The 20,169-nt window shown below is 46.8% G+C and overlaps 2 protein-coding genes and 1 long non-coding RNA gene across 7 annotated transcripts in view; 1 reads left to right on the top strand and 2 right to left on the bottom strand.

Moving 5' to 3' along the window:
- Positions 1-45: 45 nt before the first annotated feature.
- Positions 46-2,640, bottom strand: LOC123996168. The gene is made up of 3 exons (XR_006831952.1): positions 2,375-2,640; positions 1,753-2,106; positions 46-889 (listed from the first exon to the last, which is right to left on the bottom strand). It is a non-coding gene; the product is annotated as an uncharacterized LOC123996168 (long non-coding RNA).
- Positions 2,641-3,782: 1,142 nt separating this feature from the next.
- On the top strand, positions 3,783-10,736 carry si:ch211-201h21.5 (uncharacterized protein LOC555526 homolog). Its single transcript, XM_046299644.1, has 6 exons — positions 3,783-4,184; positions 6,371-6,577; positions 6,711-6,893; positions 9,152-9,263; positions 9,613-9,749; positions 10,088-10,736. Exons 2-6 carry the CDS (start codon positions 6,395-6,397, stop codon positions 10,451-10,453), a joined length of 981 nt encoding a protein of 326 aa, XP_046155600.1. The 5' UTR covers positions 3,783-4,184; positions 6,371-6,394; the 3' UTR covers positions 10,454-10,736.
- Positions 10,737-13,518: 2,782 nt separating this feature from the next.
- The window catches only part of tmem131 (transmembrane protein 131), an 80,561-nt gene continuing 73,910 nt past the window's right edge, over positions 13,519-20,169 (bottom strand). For all 5 annotated transcript variants that reach the window (XM_046299617.1, XM_046299624.1, XM_046299630.1 and 2 more), the window contains 5 exons: positions 17,377-17,643; positions 17,052-17,121; positions 16,882-16,967; positions 15,710-15,852; positions 13,519-14,443 (listed from right to left, as the gene is read on the bottom strand). In XM_046299617.1, coding sequence (XP_046155573.1) covers positions 14,189-14,443; positions 15,710-15,852; positions 16,882-16,967; positions 17,052-17,121; positions 17,377-17,643 — 821 coding nt within the window. In that variant the 3' untranslated portion in view covers positions 13,519-14,188. The remainder of the gene's footprint in view (positions 14,444-15,709; positions 15,853-16,881; positions 16,968-17,051; positions 17,122-17,376; positions 17,644-20,169) is intronic.

Genomic DNA, 20,169 nt, shown 5'->3' with positions numbered 1-20,169 from the left:
CACTCTTAAGAGACTCACCCAGAAAGACTCACAGCTGTAATCACTCTTAGAGACTTACCCAGAAAGACTCACAGCTGTAATCGCTGTCAAAGGTGATTCTACAAAGTATAGACTTAGGGGTGTGAATACTTATGTAAGGGAAGACCCCCATGAAATGAATGGCATCTTATTGGCATTGGGCGAACCATGTACACAATCACAAATACCACTCAAATGGATGGCAGTTCATCAAAACCATATTGCAACCGGAACATTACAAATGCCAAGTGTAAGAAACCGGAAATCCCACAGGGGGGCGCGAGCAGGCAACTGTCCATGTTCATATGGGAAATGGTCTCAGTCAGATCCCAAGGGTGAGATTTTGAAAATCAGAAATTTTGTTAATTTTAAAACCTCATAAAAAGTGCTTTTTGGACCGTTCATAAATAATAATAAAAATTGGCCAATTATACATATGTAGTATTATTTGTATGGCATGTTCAATGGAAACAAAGTTTACAACCTCTGATGTGTTTTGGCTGCATGGCCTTTATCAGGGAGTACACAGATATGATAATGCAATGTCCTCTTTTGATCAGCTTTTTCCAATCAGCCCTAATTAGAAGTGGGAGTGGTTACAACATTGATTGGACAACACCTAGTAAGCAATACGATACACATTAAAGGGTGAAATACTGTAGATATGTTATCGAAAAAAAACATCTCAAGGCTAGAAGCATCAGAATGCCTAGAAAGGTAGTTCTAACCTTGAATATGACTGGGCAAAGTGGTAAGACTAGGAGATACATCTATTCCATAGTACACTAGAACACAGCAAACAAGGACAGCAGTCTAAACTTAGCTGAGGGCAAATATCCACTAGATGACAGCAATGGGACCTCTCACAACCCTACAGGAAAGGAGAGAAATTAAAATCTTGATTTATTTTATTTAACCAGGCAAACCAGTTAAGAACAAATTCTTATTTACAATGACGGCCTAGGAACAGTGGGTTAACTGCCTTGTTCAGGGGCAGAACGGCAGATTTGTACCTTGTCAGCTCGGGGATTCGATCTAGCAACCTTCCGGTTACTGGCCTAACGCTCTAACCACCAGGCTACCTGCCGCCCCAATTATTTAAACCAGGGTTATTAGTGGCCTGGTTTGACTGTTTAAGACGGTCCTCTTTTCTAATAGAAGCCAGAATATGATCAATACCCGTAGCTTGTAGGGAGGCAGGGTTGCCATGGGGTAAGAACTTGTAGTGCCTTGCCATGAGGTAAGGACTTGTAGTTCCCTGCCATGAGGAAAGGACTTGTAGTGCCTTGCCATGAGGTAAGGACTTATAGTGCCTTGCCATGAGGTAAGGACTTGTAGTGCCTTGCCATGGGGTAGGGACTTGTAGTGCCTCGTCATGGGGTAAGGACTCATAGTGTCTTGTCATGGGGTAAGGACTTGTAGTGTCTTGTCATGGGGTAAGGACTTGTAGTGCCTTGCCATGGGGTAAGGACTTGTAGTGCCTTGCCATGGGGAAAGGACTTGTAGTGCCTTGCCATGAGGTAAGGACTTGTAGTGTCTTGCCATGAGGTAAGGACTTGTAGTGTCTTGCCATGGGGTAAGGACTTGTAGTGTCTTGCCATGGGGTAGGGACTTGTAGTGTCTTGCCATGGGTTAAGGACTTGTAGTGCCTTGCCATGGGGTAAGGACTTGTAGTGCCTTGCCATGAGGTAAGGACTTGTAGTGCCTTGCCATGGGGTAGTCTTCATTACCTACCCGTGTGGCGTACTTGTGTTCCACTAAGCGGTCTTGAAGGAGTCTCTTTGTCCTTCCAGTGTAGAACACCTTGCACTGTGGACATTCCAATCTGTAGATGACATGAGTGGTTTTGCAGTTAATGAAATGCTTGACTTGATACTCCAATACTTTACCTGTGCAATATTTCTGCGATGGTTGGTTCTGGTTGAATTTAAAAGAGCCCCCTCACCCCGGGTTTGCGGTCCAGACCAAAAAAAATTGAGAGTCACCGGGAAGATAGCTGTGGACTAATTTGTCATTTAGGGAAGGACGTCTCTTATGACTGGTGGCTCTGGGAAGACTTGGCGCATCTGCTGTTGTTCTTCATGACACCTGGTCGGTCGGGTACAGCTGTTGTTCTTCATGGGACCTGGTTGGTAGGGTACAGCTGTTGTTCTTCATGGGACCTGGTTGGTAGGGTACAGCTGTTGTTCTTCTTCATGGGACCTGGTTGGTAGGGTACAGCTGTTCTTCTTCATTACACCTGGTCAGTAGGGTACAGCTGTTGTTCTTCTTCATGGGACCTGGTTGGTAGGGTACAGCTGTTCTTCTTCATTACACCTGGTCGGTAGGGTACAGCTGTTGTTCTTCTTCATGGGACCTGGTTGGTAGGGTACAGCTGTTCTTCTTCATTACACCTGGTCGGTAGGGTACAGCTGTTCTTCTTCATGGGACCTGGTTGGTAGGGTACAGCTGTTCTTCTTCATTACACCTGGTCGGTAGGGTACAGCTGTTGTTCTTCATGACACCTGGTTGGTAGGGTACAGCATGTTCCCACAAAGACAGGTGTTGTAGTGTAACAGTACAACTTTACGTCCGTCCCCTCCTCCATACCCGGGCTCGAACCAGGGACCCTCTGCAGACATCAACAACATTCACCCACGAAGCATCGTTACCCACAAAAGCCGCAGCCCTTGCAGAGCAAGGGGAACCACTACTTCAAGGTTTCAGAGCAAGTGACGTCACCGATTGAAACGCTATTTACCGTGCACCACCGCTAACTAGCTAGCCGTTTCACATCCATTACACCACCGCTAACTAGCTAGCCGTTTCACATCCGTTACACCAACACCACCGCTAACTAGCTAGCCGTTACACATCCGTTACACCAACACCACCGCTAACTAGCTAGCCGTTTCACATCCTATAATCTGATCAAATCAAATGCCCATTTTACATCAGCTGATATCTCAAAGTGCTGTACAGAAACCCAGCCTAAAACCCCAAACAATGTAGGTGTAGAAGCACGGTGGCTAGGAAAAACTCCCTAGAAAGGCCAAAACCTAGGAAGAAACCTAGAGAGGAACCAGGCTATGATGGGTGGCCAGTCCTCTTCTGGCTGTGCCGGGTGGAGATTATAACAGAACATGACCAAGATGTTCAAATGTTCATAAATGACCAGCATGGTCGAATAATAATAATCACAGTAGTTGTAGAGGGTGCAACAAGTCAGCACCTCAGGAGTAAATGTCAGTTGGCTTTTCATAGCCGATCATTCAGAGTATCTCTACCACTCCTACTGTCTCTAGAGAGTTGAAAACAGCAGGTCTGGGACAGGTAGCACGTCCAGTGACCAGGTCAGCACCTCAGGAGTAAATGTCAGTTGGCTTTTCATCGCAGATCATTAAGAGTTGCCAACACCTGTCTTGTTTCAGATATGATTCTGTTTTGATGTCCTGTGCATCTATCACTTCTTGAGACTTGCTTTCAATGAGAATGACAGATCTACTGTTTAACTCACATTTCGGTGTGAATTTGGTCGGGTCACCCAAAAAGTAACATATTGCAGCTTCAAGACGAAAAGCATATTTTTGTTTCAATAACTTTGTACAATTACAACCATTCGCATACGTCGATTACGTCGCATACGTGATTAGCCATTGCATACATCGATTACGTCGCATACGTGATTAGCCATTGGCATACATCGATTACGTCGCATACGTGATTAGCCATTGGCATACATCGATTACGTCGCATACGTGATTAGCCATTCGCATACGTCGATTAACGGACAGTCTATATCCGGGTTGCATCCTAAATTAACGATACATAAAATTGGAGATTTCCGAATTCCCAGTTGTTTTGAACGCGTAACTTTACTCAACATAAAGGCATTGCTTCTTGACTAATACATTTATTTTGTTTTTTTCTTCTAGGTAAATTGTCGCACGTATTGACAAAAACACTGACTTGTCAAAGTAGATTCACATGCAGGACGTCGTATGTTTTCTACTGCTGCGTTTACGTCCTAGTCTGAATTAAGAAACGTTGTCATTTTCTTACTTGCTACCCGTGTGTAAATCAGAAAAGGCGGCCCATGTGTACATACAAACAGGTCGCAGGAAGCAGGTGTTATTCCACTAAAGTCTGATCTGCACAACACGAAGCAGTGGTCGTTTAAAATATTGGTAAGTATTTGAATGACTAATTCTTATTAAGTTTCTTTAGTCGTATTTATGGGATATACTGCCCCAGTATCTGGGCGTTGTCAACGCTGAATATGTCTTCTTTCTAATGGCAAATACACCCGAGTTGGATGCCCGTTCAAAACGATTTTCCATGTCCGCGGAGCCCGATTATTATGATGGTTTTTCCTTTATGCTTTTTTTTCACAGTTTCCAGTTGTCTTGAAGCACTCAAGTGGGTTCAGAGTTCAGTTATTTTGAACAATGCCCAAGAAACACCGATTAGACTGAGCTGCACGCGTTATAGTGTCACAATACTTTACTTATTCACCAAATATGGAGTTTCGCCGAACTGTCTTGATTTACTCTCGTTATGTACTTCCAAAAACATTTACAGGCCTTTTTTGCACTTCCAATGTATTGAGCTCTTATAGACTTCCGACCTGTGCGTGTCAGTAATCAGTGGTAAATTAGAGGTGACGAATAGGCTTTTTTTTTCGGAAGTTCGTGACGGGAGTAAATGAAGATAGTTGTTCAGCGAAACTCCAGATGTTTGTGAATAACAAATGCATTTTTACATTATAACGCTTGCCGAGCTATCGAACGGAGTCCGAGCTTCCTGGGCATTACGGCAGCGTAGCCTAGTGGTTAGAGTGTAGAGGCGGCAGGGTAGCCTAGTGGTTAGAGAGTAGAGGAGGTAGGGTAGCCTAGTGGTTAGAGTGTAGAGGCGGCAGGGTAGCCTAGTGGTTAGAGTGTAGAGGAGGCAGGGTAGCCTAGTGGTTAGAGAGTAGAGGAGGTAGGGTAGCCTAGTGGTTAGAGTGTAGAGGAGGCAGGGTAGCCTAGTGGTTAGAGTGTAGAGGAGGTAGGTAGACTAGTGGTTAGAGTGTAGAGGAGGTAGGTAGCCTAGTGGTTAGAGTGTAGGGGCGGCAGGGTAGCCTAGTGGTTAGAGTGTAGAGGAGGTAGGGTAGCCTAGTGGTTAGAGTGTAGAGGAGGTAGGTAGACTAGTGGTTAGAGTGTAGAGGCGGCAGGGTAGCCTAGTGGTTAGAGTGTAGAGGAGGTAGGTAGCCTAGTGGTTAGAGTGTAGAGGTGGCAGGGTAGCCTAGTGGTTAGAGTGTAGAGGAGGCAGGGTAGCCTAGTGGTTAGAGTGTAGAGGAGGCAGGGTAGCCTAGTGGTTAGAGTGTAGAGGAGGCAGGGTAGCCTAGTGGTTAGAGTGTAGAGGAGGCAGGGTAGCCTAGTGGTTAGAGTGTAGAGGAGGCAGGGTAGCCTAGTGGTTAGAGTGTAGAGGAGGCAGGGTAGCCTAGTGGTTAGAGTGTAGGGGCGGCAGGGTAGCCTAGTGGTTAGAGTGTAGAGGAGGCAGGGTAGCCTAGTGGTTAGAGTGTATGGGCGGCAGGGTAGCCTAGTGGTTAGAGTGTATGGGCGGCAGGGTAGCCTAGTGGTTAGAGTGTATGGGCGGCAGGGTAGCCTAGTGGTTAGAGTGTATGGGCGGCAGGGTAGCCTAGTGGTTAGAGTGTAGGGGCGGCAGGTAGCCTAGTGGTTAGAGTGTAGAGGGGGCAGGGTAGCCTAGTGGTTAGAGTGTAGAGGGGGCAGGGTAGCCTAGTGGTTAGAGTGTAGAGGCGGCAGGGTAGCCTAGTGGTTAGAGTGTAGGGGCGGCAGCGTAGCCTAGTGGTTAGAGCGTTGGACTAGTAACCGGAAGGTTGTGAGTTCAAACCCCCGAGCTGATAAGGTACAAATCTGTCGTTCTGCCCCTGAACAGGCAGTTAACCCACTGTTCCTAGGCCGTCATTGAAAATAAGAAAATGTTCTTAACTGACTTGCCTGGTAAAATTAAAATTACAGGGAAACACATGGTGTAATGGTTATAATAATAATAATAATATATGCCATTTAGCAGACGCTTTTATCCAATGCGACTTACAGTCATGTGTGCATACATTCTACGTATGGGTGGTCCCGGGGATCGAACCCACTACCCTGGCGTTACAAGCGCCATGCTCTACCAACTGAGCTACAGAAGGACCACTGGTTCACACGTCCAGGGATACACATGGTGTGGTATATTTATGTTCTATATGTGACATTGATAACTTGATAATGCACATCTACAATACTCTTCCTGTTCTCCCTAAATATAATTTAAACTCCAAAGACGAGGCTTTTTTTTATTTTTAACAAATGTTCCCCCTGCGCAGCTGATCTGCTTTTTCACTGCCACCATGGCCCAAAAGATGGTCATAATCGACACGGATGCAGGTATAGATGACGCCCAGGCGATAATGATGGCCGCGGCCGCTCCAAGCCTGCAGATCCTGGGGATAACATGCTGCTTCGGGAATACTGATGTGGACAACGTCTGTCAGAATGTGCTGCTGGTGCTGTCTGTCTGTGAACGCACACAGGTAGGATCCCAGCTCAGAGAGGCTTCCTCCCCTGTGTTTTCTTGATGCGGACACAACATCACGTGTGACATTCATTCATACCACACTTGGTTATCTGGGAAGCTCATAACACATGGCTGTACGTTGCTCATAGATTCCAGTGTTCCAGGGTGCTGCTGGTCCCCTGGTGGGGGCCACCAAGACTTTCAGCGACCACTTTGGGACTGACGGGCTGGGAGATGTGCTGGAGGACAGAGACCCACAGTGGAAGGAGAAGGTCCAGAGAGAACACGCTGTTAATGCTATGATCAGACTGGTAGCTGCCAACCCTAAACAGGTACTGTAGGCTCCCCATCTGACAACCCTAAACAGGTACTGTAGGCTCCCCATCTGCCAACCCTAAACAGGTACTGTAGGCTCCCCATCTGACAACCCCCTAACAGGTACTGTAGGCTCCCCATCTGACAACCCTAAACAGGTACTGTAGGCTCCCCATCTGCCAACCCTAAACAGGTACTGTAGGCTCCCCATCTGACAACCCCCTAAACAGGTACTGTAGGCTCCCCATCTGACAACCCCCTAAACAGGTACTGTAGGCTCCCCATCTGACAACCCCCTAACAGGTACTGTAGGCTCCCCATCTGACAACCCCCTAAACAGGTACTGTAGGCTCCCCATCTGACAACCCCTAACAGGTACTGTAGGCTCCCCATCTGACAACCCCCTAACAGGTACTGTAGGCTCCCCATCTGACAACCCCTAACAGGTACTGTAGGCTCCCCATCTGACAACCCCCTAACAGGTACTGTAGGCTCCCCATCTGACAACCCCCTAACAGGTACTGTAGGCTCCCCATCTGACAACCCCTAACAGGTACTGTAGGCTCCCCTGACATCTGACAACCCCTAACAGGTACTGTAGGCTCCCCATCTGACAACCCCCTAACAGGTACTGTAGGCTCCCCATCTGACAACCCCTAACAGGTACTGTAGGCTCCCCATCTGACAACCCCTAAACAGGTACTGTAGGCTCCCCATCTGACAACCCCTAACAGGTACTGTAGGCTCCCCATCTGACAACCCCCTAACAGGTACTGTAGGCTCCCCATCTGACAACCCCCTAACAGGTACTGTAGGCTCCCCATCTGACAACCCCTAACAGGTACTGTAGGCTCCCCATCTGACAACCCCCTAACAGGTACTGTAGGCTCCCCATCTGACAACCCCTAAACAGGTACTGTAGGCTCCCCATCTGACAACCCCCTAACAGGTACTGTAGGCTCCCCATCTGACAACCCCCTAACAGGTACTGTAGGCTCCCCATCTGACAACCCTAAACAGGTACTGTAGGCTCCCCATCTGACAACCCCCTAACAGGTACTGTAGGCTCCCCATCTGACAACCCCCTAACAGGTACTGTAGGCTCCCCATCTGACAACCCCCTAACAGGTACTGTAGGCTCCCCATCTGACAACCCCCTAACAGGTACTGTAGGCTCCCCATCTGACAACCCCCTAAACAGGTACTGTAGGCTCCCCATCTGACAACCCCCTAAACAGGTACTGTAGGCTCCCCATCTGACAACCCCCTAAGCAGGTACTGTAGGCTCCCCATCTGACAACCCCTAAGCAGGTACTGTAGGCTCCCCATCTGACAACCCCTAAACAGGTACTGTAGGCTCCCCATCTGACAACCCCTAAACAGGTACTGTAGGCTCCCCATCTGACAACCCCTAAACAGGAACTGTAGGCTCCCCATCTGCCAACCCCCTAAACAGGTACTGTAGGCTCCCCATCTGCCAACCCTAAACAAGTACTGTAGGCTCCCCATCTGACAACCCCTAAACAAGTACTGTAGGCTCCCCATCTGACAACCCCTAAACAGGTACTGTAGGCTCCCCATCTGACAACCCCTAAACAGGTACTGTAGGCTCCCCATCTGACAACCCCTAAACAGGTACTGTAGGCTCCCCATCTGACAACCCCTAAACAGGTACTGTAGGCTCCCCATCTGACAACCCCTAAACAGGTACTGTAGGCTCCCCATCTGACAACCCCTAAACAGGTACTGTAGGCTCCCCATCTGACAACCCCTAAACAGGTACTGTAGGCTCCCCATCTGACAACCCCTAAACAGGTACTGTAGGCTCCTTATCTGACAACCCCTAAACAGGTACTGTAGGCTCCCCATCTGACAACCCCCTAAACAGGTACTGTAGGCTCCCCATCTGACAACCCCCTAAACAGGTACTGTAGGCTCCCCATCTGACAACCCCCTAAACAGGTACTGTAGGCTCCCCATCTGACAACCCCCTAAACAGGTACTGTAGGCTCCCCATCTGACAACCCCTAAACAGGTACTGTAGGCTCCCCATCTGACAACCCCCTAAACAGGTACTGTAGGCTCCCCATCTGACAACCCCCTAAACAGGTACTGTAGGCTCCCCATCTGACAACCCCCTAAACAGGTACTGTAGGCTCTTCAGTCCGTTGGGAGACAGTGGATGAATGATGATAGTTTGTCACTAAGTGATAATAATACGTGGAATGTGACCATCGCACGCCGCCAAGTCTTCTTGTTCCTCGTCCCTTGACAGGTGTCCTTGGTGGCTCTTGGGCCGCTCACCAACCTGGCTCTAGCCAGCCGACTGGACCCTTCTTTCCAACAGAACCTGAAGGAGCTCCTCATTATGGGAGGCAACATGGAGGGTAACGTTACAATAATATATAATAATAATATATGCCATTTAGCAGACGCTTTTATCCAAAGCGACTTACAGTCATGTGTGCATACATTCTACGTATGGGTGGTCCCGGGAATCGAACCCACTACCCTGGCGTTACAAGCGCCATGCTCTACCAACTGAGCTACAGAAGGACCCTACAATCATAGACAATAAGGTTGTTTCCAACTGCATCCCAAACGACACCTTATTCTCTACGTAATGCACTCCTTTCTAACAGGACCAATAGGCACTGGTCTAAAGTGGTGCACTCTGTAGGGGAATCCGGTGCCATTTGGGACTTCACCTATTTTGACCGGTATTTCTCCTTCCAGGTAAAGGGAATGTATCTTTATGTGGAGAGTTTAACTTTGTGATGGATCCTGAATCTGCCTTCATTGTCCTGGAGGAGTACCTCTGTCCTACACGCATAGCATCATGGGAGTATTGCTGTCGGAATAAACTGGAATGGGTAAGGAGTTAGGGTCAACCTTCAGATGGCTCTTATTACTTTATCTCTATATAGGACACTAGATTATTACTAATATAACTGTTCAGAATAGCATTTCCTTGACTTGACTTCAACCGTTCTCTCTGTACGATTCACCTGATTTTTATTACGGGAACACAATCAATATGAATAAAATAGTTTTGTATTTCATTGATTACTCAGATTGCATTTTCTAGTTGCTAAGGAATGTTCCCTTTCCATGTACACTACTTAACTAAAGTCTGCCGACCTCAACAGGACTTAAATAAATACTAAAATTAACCCCTTTTAAGTTTGATTTAACTGTTTTCATTGACCAGGAATTCTTTGAAAAACTGATTAGCGAGGACACGCCTGCTGGTCGCTTCATGAAGATGATCACGTCCAAGTGTTGGGGTTATTCCAAGGAGGCAATGCTGAGTAAGAGGGATGTGTACTTCGGGCCTGGCTTTGTCTCCTACGATGCTTATGCAGTGGCAGCGTGTATAGACAGCTCTGTGGTGACCGAGAGTATAGAGTGTGCTGTCAGGGTGGAACTACAGGGGGAGCTATGCAGAGGCATGATGGTTCTGGATCAGAGGGACAAACTGAACAAAAGCCACCGCGTTTCTGTCATGAAGACCTGTGATCTGACCAAGTTCAGGCAGTTACTCATGGCTTCCCTTAAACAACCCTGTAGGAAGTAGGCTACGAGACAGACCAACCTGATGTCGGCCATGCGTTGTAGATCACCTGCTGGGTGATGACATAGCTGCAAGCAGCAATGAACGGGGTTCACAGGAAGGAGACTAGAACAGTTAGTGCTTGCTTTTTTATCGATCTGCCAAAAATAATGGAAGCATGAATTATTATTTTTTTAATTATTTTTTTTAAACCAGGCAAGTCAGTTAAGAACACATTCTTATTTTCAATGATGGCCTGGGAACAGTGGGTTAACTGCCTGTTCAGGGGCAGAACGACAGATTTGTACCTTGTCAGCTCGGGGGTTTGAACTCGCAACCTTCCAGTTACTAGTTCAACGCTCTAACCACTAGGCTACGCTTCCGCCCCAAACAAAGAGGGATACAAAGTATATTGAAAGCAGGTGCGGTTCCTGAGTTAATTATTGTCCCATTCTTCAATGGGTTTTGAGAAGGAGAGGATGCAATTGAGATTCTCTAGGTCAAATGGGATGGCGGATATGAGGGTTTAAGTGAGACTGCGCATAACAGCGCCACCCACCAGCCCATCCGTGCCACTTTTTTTTGACCGTTTCTGTGCTCCAAATTAGGAAAATAGTTACCAATCCAAGCAGGAGTTGTTTGACAGTGTGAAGAAACATGTTATCTGGTTTAATTTCTTTGACAGCTTATGTTGTGGGGTCACAGACGATAAGACGGCAATCCCACAGCCTCTAGGGTGGACTGGCCCAGAGTCTGACAGAGACGTATACCTGTATGTATGACATTGTAACTAACACAGACAACACACCAAACACTCAGGGCCTTATTTTCACATCTGATTTGTACTGTTTAATCAAATAAAATGCGTTCAGTCTGCCTTTTATTTCAATTTGGTGACAGTATTAACCTCAAACGGACACTTTAGGCCCCGACTTCCACAGAGTCAGATGAACCCATGGATATAGTTTTTACGTCTCTTTATGAAGGATGTTATAGGAAGTTTTGTGAGCCAATAATAACTAGTGTTAGCGCAACGACTGGAAGTCTAACATTTGTTAGCAGGAAACTGCATGCAGACAAATGGTATCCACACATTTATCTGACTCTGGGGAACTAGATTAAGTGAAAATACACAAGTATACCTTTAAACAAATTTTAAATCAATTCCATTTTTTTAAAGACAATATTCATGATGTTTCCATGACTGTAAACAAAGCAGAACTGTTCAATAGGACTGCATTCAAAGGGTCTGTCCTGAATGAAACCACATTTCAAATCAGCAAAGTCAAACAAAGAGCAGCATGATTGCACAAACACACTGGCATCCGGGCTAGAAAACAAACACACTGGTATCCAGGCTAGAAAACAACCCTTAACACAGTGCATTATGAAAGTATTCAGACCCCTTCACTTGTTCCACATTGTTACGTTAGTCTTATTTCAAAAATGGATTTAAATGTTTTCCACCTCATCAATCTACACACAATACCCCATAATGACAAAGTGAAAACAGTTTAGACATTTTTGTAAATGTATAAAAACAGAAATACTTTAATTACATAAATATTCAGACCCTTTTGCTATTAGACTCAAACTGTTTCCATTGATCATCCTTGATTGGAGTCCACCTGTGGTCAATTCAACCGATTGAACATGATTTGGAAAGGCACACACCTGACTATATAAAGGTCCCACAGTTCACGGTGCATGTCAGAGCAAAAACCAAGCCATGAGGTTGAAGGAATTGTCCGTAGAGCTCCGAGACAGGATTGTGTCGATGTGCAGATCTGAGGAAGGGTACCAAAACATTTCTGCAGCATTGAAGGTCCCCAAGAACACAGTGGTCTCCATCATTCTTAAATGGAAGAAGTTTGGAACCAACAAGACTCTTCCTAGAGCTGATTGCCCAGCCAAACTGAGCAATTGGGGGAGAAGGGCCTTGGTCAGGGTGAGCAAGAAACCAATGGTCACTCTGACAGCTCCAGAGTTCCTCTGTGGAAATGGGAGAACCTTTCAGAAGGACAACCATCTCTACAGCACTCCACCAATCAGACCTTTATGGTAGAGTGGCCAGACGGAAGCCACTCCTCAGTAAAAGGCACATGGCAGCCCACTTGGAGTTTGTCAAAAGGCACCTAAAGGACTCTCAGATCATGATAAACAAGATTCTCTGGTCTGATGAAACCAAGATTGAACTCGTTGGCCTGAATGCCAAGCGTCACGTCTGGAGGAAACCTGGCACCATCCCTACGGCGAAGCATGGTGGTGGCAGCATCATGCTGTTGGGATGTTTCTCAGCAGAAGGGACTGGGAGACTAGTGGGGATCGAGGAAAGATAAATGGAGTAAAGTACAGAGAGATCCTTGATGAAAACCTGCTCAGGACCTCAGACTGGGGTGAAGGTTAACCTTCCAACAGGACAACGACCTAAGCACACAGCCAAGACAATGCAGGAGTGGCTTCTGCACAAGTCTCTGAATGTTCTTGAGTGGCCCAGCTAGAGCCTGGACTTGAACCCAATCAAACATCTCTGGAGAGACCTGAAAATAGCTGTGCAGCAACACTCCCCATCCAACCTGACAGAGCTTGAGAGGATCTGCAGAGAAGAATGGGAGAAAGTCCCCAAATACAGGTGTGCCAAGCTTGTAGCGTCATACCCAAGAAGACTCGAGGCTGTAATCGCTGCCAAAGGTGCTTAAAATTATAAATTAGCTTTGTCATTATGGGGTATTTTGTGAAGATTGAGGGAAAAAATATATATTTATTCAATTTTAGGATAAGGCTGTAACCTAAACAAAATGTAGAAAAAGTCAACGGGTCTGAATGCTTTTCAAATGCGCTGTAAATGTGTCTGCTACCCACAACCTGCTTATTTCAACAGAGTAACACTGCACCATACAGCAGCACTGAGCCACAAAACAACAGACCATTACCTAGCTCTGGTCCAGGGTGTTACAGCGACCTGGACCAGAGCTAGTGAACAACAGACCAGCATTACCTAGCTCTGGTCCAGGGTGTTACAGCGACCTGGACCAGAGCTAGTGAACAACAGACCAGCATTACCTAGCTCTGGTCCAGGGTGTTACAGCGACCTGGACCAGAGCTAGTGAACAACAGACCAGCATTACCTAGCTCTGGTCCAGGGTGTTACAGCGACCTGGACCAGAGCTAGTGAACAACAGACCAGCATTACCTAGCTCTGGTCCAGGGTGTTACAGCGGCCTGTGTCGGTAAAAACATTCCTTTCCTCTTGTTTACATTTAAGAGGTGTTCCTAAAAATGAATCTGAATCAAGACTGTATCCCCCCTCCCCCTCTGAATAAAAAGCATGTAACTGCTGTGACCTAAATGATCGGGGGGGTTTGTGTCAGAAAGTGCTGGGGCTACCAAATTACATTGAAACCTTTTCTAGATGGGACTCGTCGATAAAATTATTTGTTTTGATGTATATTTAAGTACTGTTTAACAACTGATACTATGGTATGTTTCTGATTTAGACCAGAATATGTACATGAGGTCTGCTCACATGACGTAAATATGCCATTTACATGAATGCATGATTTACGTGATAATTCAGTTAAGAACGATCACATCTGTGAGAGCGAGTTAGCCTGAGTTCCAGCCTGTTGGTGCTACGCCAACTCTTTGGCAATCAATTTCATGCCACGTCGCCATGTTTGGCTTGATAAAGACAGCATTGGAGTTGGCACGAGCTGAAACAGATTTGGGACCAGGCTAAGAGCGAGTGCCTGTTACTCCTCAGTGGCTGGACCAGGGCTCTGAGCCGTGTCTGCTGAGGTTGGGCCTCCAGGGGTCGTAGGAACGGCTCATCTCAGTGGGGGCAGTTGGAGGGGCCAGGCCCAGGGTGGGGATGCTGCTGGGTAAGTCTGGGAGGGTGGAGGAGGTGGTGGTGGGAGTGAAGGAGTGTAGTGCAGTGTCTCCACTAGTGGACCAGATGGAGCTGCCAAAGGGGGTGGTGGTGGACCAGGGGTTCCTGCTGCTACCCAGGACGGCCTGGAGAAACAGAGGAAATCATTTGTTTTAACGTCTCAATATATCTGGCCTATATAAAGCTAGTCCACTACATTTGTCCAGAGCACTACAGGCTATATAATATCAAGCTTTTACTACTGGTGGACATGGGGGGGGTTACCTGGATATTATATCACTGAAGAACCCCCGTTAGATGGACTGGAAGTTACCAGAAAGATATACAATATCATCAATCGATTTGTAGCAGTAGACCAGGTGAGGAGATGTTAAATAGGTTTAAATAGGTCCCTCACGACGCCAGGACAGCGGAGTCAATCACCACCTTCCGGAGACACCTGAAACCCCACCTCTTTAAGGAATACCTAGGATAGGATAAGTAATCCTTCTCACCCCCCCCCCCTTTAAGATTTAGATGCACTATTGTAAAGTGACTGTTCTACTGGATGTCATAAGGTGAATGCACCAATTTGTAAGTCGCTCTGGATAAGAGCGTCTGCTAAATGACTTAAATGTAATGTAATGGGTCTGACCACATGTTAAGATGGTACTATGAGGGGGTCTGACCACATGTTAAGATGGTACTATGAGGGGGTCTGACCACAGTAGTATATATGTAAAGGTACTGTGAGGGGGTCTGACCACATGTTAAGATGGTACTGTGAGGGGGTCTGACCACATGTTAAGATGGTACTATGAGGGGGTCTGACCACATGTTAAGATGGTCCTGTGAGGGGGTCTGACCACATGTTAAGATGGTCCTGTGAGGGGGTCTGACCACATGTTAAGATGGTACTGTGAGGGGGTCTGACCACATGTAAAGATGGTACTATGAGGGGGTCTGACCACATGTTAAGATGGTCCTGTGAGGGGGTCTGACCACATGTTAAAGATGGTCCTGTGAGGGGGTCTGACCACATGTTAAGATGGTCCTGTGAGGGGGTCTGACCACATGTTAAGATGGTCCTGTGAGGGGGTCTGACCACATGTTAAGATGGTCCTGTGAGGGGGTCTGACCACATGTTAAGATGGTCCTGTGAGGGGGTCTGACCACATGTTAAGATGGTCCTGTGAGGGGGTCTGACCACATGTTAAGATGGTCCTGTGAGGGGGTCTGACCACAGATTAAGATGGTCCTGTGAGGGGGTCTGACCACATGTTAAGATGGTACTATGAGGGGGTCTGACCACATGTTAAGATGGTCCTGTGAGGGGGTCTGACCACATGTTAAGATGGTCCTGTGAGGGGGTCTGACCACAGTGGTATGTATGATAACATGGGCGGTCTTACTGCGGTGGGGACAGTGGGGGAGCTGCTGAGCCAGGAGTGCAGGGGGTTTCTGGGGGAATCCCAGAGAGATGAGGACGCAGAGCTCAACTCAGGCCAAGTCTGCTGAGGCTCGGATGTCTTCGGGAAGGACATCCCACGGAAGACTGGAAAACAAACAAAACACGCCTTTAAAACTAGCAAAAATTATGTGGATTGATCCACTACAGTCCAGATCACTATAGTCTAATGTGGATTGATCCACTACAGTCTGGATCACTATAGTCTAGCTGGAGACAACATGACACCACCATAAAGCCCCTAGCTGGAGACATGACACCACCATAAAGCCCCTAGCTGGAGACAACATGACACCACCATAAAGCCCCTAGCTGGAGACATGACACCACCATAAAGCCCCGAGCTGGAGACATGACACCACCATAAAGCCCCGAGCTGGAGACATGACACCACCATAAAGCCCCTAGCTGGAGACAACATGACACCACCATAAAGCCCCTAGCTGGACACATGACACCACCATAAAGCCCCTAGCTGGAGACAACATGACACCACCATAAAGCCCCTAGCTGGAGACAACATGACACCACCATAAAGCCCCTAGCTGGAGACAACATGACACCACCATAAAGCCCCTAGCTGGAGACAACATGACACCACCATAAAGCCCCTAGCTGGAGACAACATGACACCACCATAAAGCCCCTAGCTGGAGACATGACACCACCATAAAGCCCCTAGCTGGAGACAACATGACACCACCATAAAGCCCCGAGCTGGAGACATGACACCACCATAAAGCCCCTAGCTGGAGACAACATGACACCACCATAAAGCCCCTAGCTGGAGACAACATGACACCACCATAAAGCCCCTAGCTGGAGACATGACACCACCATAAAGCCCCGAGCTGGAGACATGACACCACCATAAAGCCCCGAGCTGGAGACATGACACCACCATAAAGCCCCTAGCTGGAGACAACATGACACCACCATAAAGCCCCGAGCTGGAGACATGACACCACCATAAAGCCCCCAGCTGGAGACAACATGACACCACCATAAAGCCCCGAGCTGGAGACATGACACCACCATAAAGTCCCTAGCTGGAGACAACATGACACCACCATAAAGCCTGAAGCCTCATTGTGCTCCCCTGATTCCAGTTCTTACCTCCTGTCAGATTGAAGGAGTTGTTGGGTCCGAATGCAGAGAAGGAGTTGGCTGGGTTGAATCCTATGGGAGACCATAATCCTGAGCTAGATGGAGGGAAAATGAATGGATTATTTGGAATCAGAGCGAGAAAGCGATAGAGCGAGCGCCTGGAGAGAGCGACATGTTACCTGTCTGAGCTGTCGCTCTCCACGTGAGCTAGAGTCTTCCTTTGGGCTCTTTGACCTGGGCCACTGCCACCTGAAAACCATCACACTATGGTCACAACTTATTTATAATACCTGTATTTAACTAGGCAAGTCAGTTAAGAACACATTCTTATTTTCAATGACGGCGTAGGAACAGTGGGTTTGATTTGTACCTTGTCAGCTCGGGGATTTGAACTTGCAACCTTTCGGGTTACTAGTCCAACACTCTAACCACTAGGCTACCCTGCCCTGTAGTCTAGTCAATACAAATGTATCAGAGGGTTGACAATTTGCTATGGCAGCTCACCTGGGCTTCTGTCGTATCCCGCAGCCACAGCTGCAAAAGTAGGATTGCCATTCTTGCCCAGGAGAGAGGTGGCATTCGCTAGCTTGTTCCCTGGTGCCTTCTTCAAGTTGGTCTCACTATTGGCATTGAGTACTTGGCTGTATGTTCCCCTGGTCACTAGGCTGGGGGAGGAGCAGGGATGGGAGTAGGTCCTAGCAGAGATGGGTCTCTTCAGGAAGGTGTCTGCATTCATGGTCTGGAGGGAGGTCTGCTGGAGGCTGTCGGCTTCTGCAGGGTGGAGACAGGAGGCAGTAGTGGATGTGGTGTTTCACAGGGAAGCGGAGAGACAGGAGAGAGGAAGCAGTAGAGAATGTGGTGTTCCACAGGGAAGCGGAGAGACAGGAGAGAGAGGAGAGAGGAGGCAGTCGTGAATGTGGTGTTCCACAGGGATTGATTCTAGGACTTCTATTATTTAGTTAACATTAATTACATTAATCTGCTGAAACCATCAACATTATCTTCTCAGTTGGCTTGCAGATGAAACGCGTCTTATATTATCCCAGATATATCTCAACAGGGGTTTTTTTCTGCACCAATAGAGTAACCGTAATGAATTTCAGTTTACTCCCTGAGTTGGCTTAACTTCTTTGGGGTAGGGGGCAGTATTTTCACGTCCGGATGAAAAGCGTGCCCAGAGTAAACTGCCTGCTACTCATGCCCAGATGCTAGGATATGCATATTGTTAGTTGATTTGGATAGAAAACACTCTGACGTTTCTAAAACAGTTTGAACGATGTCTGTGAATATAACAGAACTCATATGGCAGGGAAAAACCTGAGAACAAATCCAACCAGGAAGTGGGAAATCTGAGGTTTGTAGTTTTTCAAGTCATTGCCTATCGAATATACAGTGTCTATGGGGTCATATTGCACTTCCTAAGGCTTCCACTAGATGTCAACAGTCTTTAGAACCTTGTTTGAGGATTCTACTGTGAAGGAGACGGAATGAGAGCTGAATGAGTCAGGGCTCTGCAAGAGTGGTATGAGCTGATTACCCGCGAGCGACCTGCATTCCATTGAATTTCTGAAGACAAAGGAATTCTCCGGTTGGAATATTATTGAACATTTATGTTAAAAACATCCTAAAGATTGATTCTATACATCGTTTGACATGTTTCTACCAACTGTAACGGAACTTTTGACTTTTCGTCTGGACATAGTGATCGCGCCTCATGAATTTGGATTACTGGGCTAAACGCGCAAACAAAAAGGAGGTATTTGGACATAAATGGACTTTATCGAACAAAACAAACATTTATTGTGGAATTGGGACTCCTGGGAGTGCATTCTGATGAAGATCATCAAAGGTAAGTGAATATTTATAATGCTGTTTCTGACTTCTGTTGACTCCACAACATGGCAGATATCTGTATGGCTTGTTTTGTTGTCTGAGCGCCGTACTCAGATTATTGCATGGTGTGCTTTTTCCATGAAGTTTTTTTTAAAATCTGACACAGCGGTTGCATTAAGGAGAAGTGGATCTAAAATTCCTTGTATAACAGTTGTATCTTTCATCAGTGTTTATAATAATGAGTATCTCTGTAAATTGATGTGGCTCTCTGCAAAATCACTGGATGTTTTTGGAACTACTGAACATAACGCACCAATGTATACTGAGATATTTGGATATAAATATGAACTATATCGAACAAAACATATATGTATTGTGTAACATGAAGTCCTATGAGTGTCATCCGATGAAGATCATCAAAGGTTAGTGATGAATTTGATCTATATTTCTGCTTTTTGTGACTCCTCTCTTTGGCTGGATAAATGCCTGTGTTTTTCTATGACTAGGTGCTGACCTAACATAATCGTTTGGTGTGCTTTCGTCGTAAAGACTTTTTGAAATCGTACACGGTGGCTGGATTTACAACAAGTTTATCTTTAAAATGGTGTAAAATACTTGTATGTTTCCAGGAATTTTAATTATGGGATTTCTGTTGTTTTGAATTTGGTGCCAGAGAGGTTAATTGATCAAATTTACGCCAACCCAGGACTGTATCCCAGATGGCACCCTAATCCCTACATAGGGCTCTGGTCTAAAGTAGTGCACTACATAGGGAATAGGGCTCTGGTCTAAAGTAGTGCACTACATAGGGAATAGGGCTCTGGTCTAAAGTAGTGCACAACATAGGGAATAGGCAACTGGTCTAAAGTAGTGCACTATGTATGGAATAGGGCTCTGGTCTAAAGTAGTGCACGATATAGGGAATATGGCTCAGGTTTAAAGTAGTGCACTATATAGGGAATAGGGCTCTGGTCTAAAGTAGTGCACTATATAGGGAATAGGGTGCCATTTTGGACACATATTGGTCAATGTAGATAATTGACCTACGGTTGGTGGTTCTGGTGAGCAGTGGGTTGTCCCATTCAGTAGCAGCGAACTCCTTCTCTCCCTCGGAGCTGCTGCTGCTGTGACCCAGCTCTGAAACCGAGACCGAGCCACTGGACAACCGCTTCACCACGGGACTCTGACCCTAGGGTGAGCTAGGACTCTGACCCTAGGGTGAGCTAGGACTCTGACCCTAGGGTGAGCTAGGACACTGACCCTAGGGTGAGCTAGGAAACTGACCCTAGGGTGAGCTAGGACACTGACCCTAGGGTGAGCTAGGACTCTGACCCTAGGGTGAGCTAGGACACTGACCCTAGGGTGAGCTAGGACACTGACCCTAGGGTGAGCTAGGACACTGACCCTAGGGTGAGCTAGGACACTGACCCTAGGGTGAGCTAGGACACTGACCCTAGGGTGAGC

Source organism: Oncorhynchus gorbuscha, linkage group LG02 (genome assembly GCF_021184085.1).
Source record: "Oncorhynchus gorbuscha isolate QuinsamMale2020 ecotype Even-year linkage group LG02, OgorEven_v1.0, whole genome shotgun sequence".
Taxonomy (NCBI): domain Eukaryota; kingdom Metazoa; phylum Chordata; class Actinopteri; order Salmoniformes; family Salmonidae; genus Oncorhynchus; species Oncorhynchus gorbuscha.
This window is presented reverse-complemented; position numbering and strand designations above follow the sequence as displayed.

Coding starts and splice junctions, on each gene's coding strand:
- si:ch211-201h21.5 (XM_046299644.1), top strand. CDS start 6,395: ATGGCCCAAAAGATGGTCATAATCGACACGGATGCAGGTATAGATGAC. Junction 6,578..6,710: donor CTGTCTGTGAACGCACACAG/GTAGGATCCCAG, acceptor CGTTGCTCATAG/ATTCCAGTGTTCCAGGGTGC. Junction 6,894..9,151: donor TAGCTGCCAACCCTAAACAG/GTACTGTAGGCT, acceptor GTCCCTTGACAG/GTGTCCTTGGTGGCTCTTGG.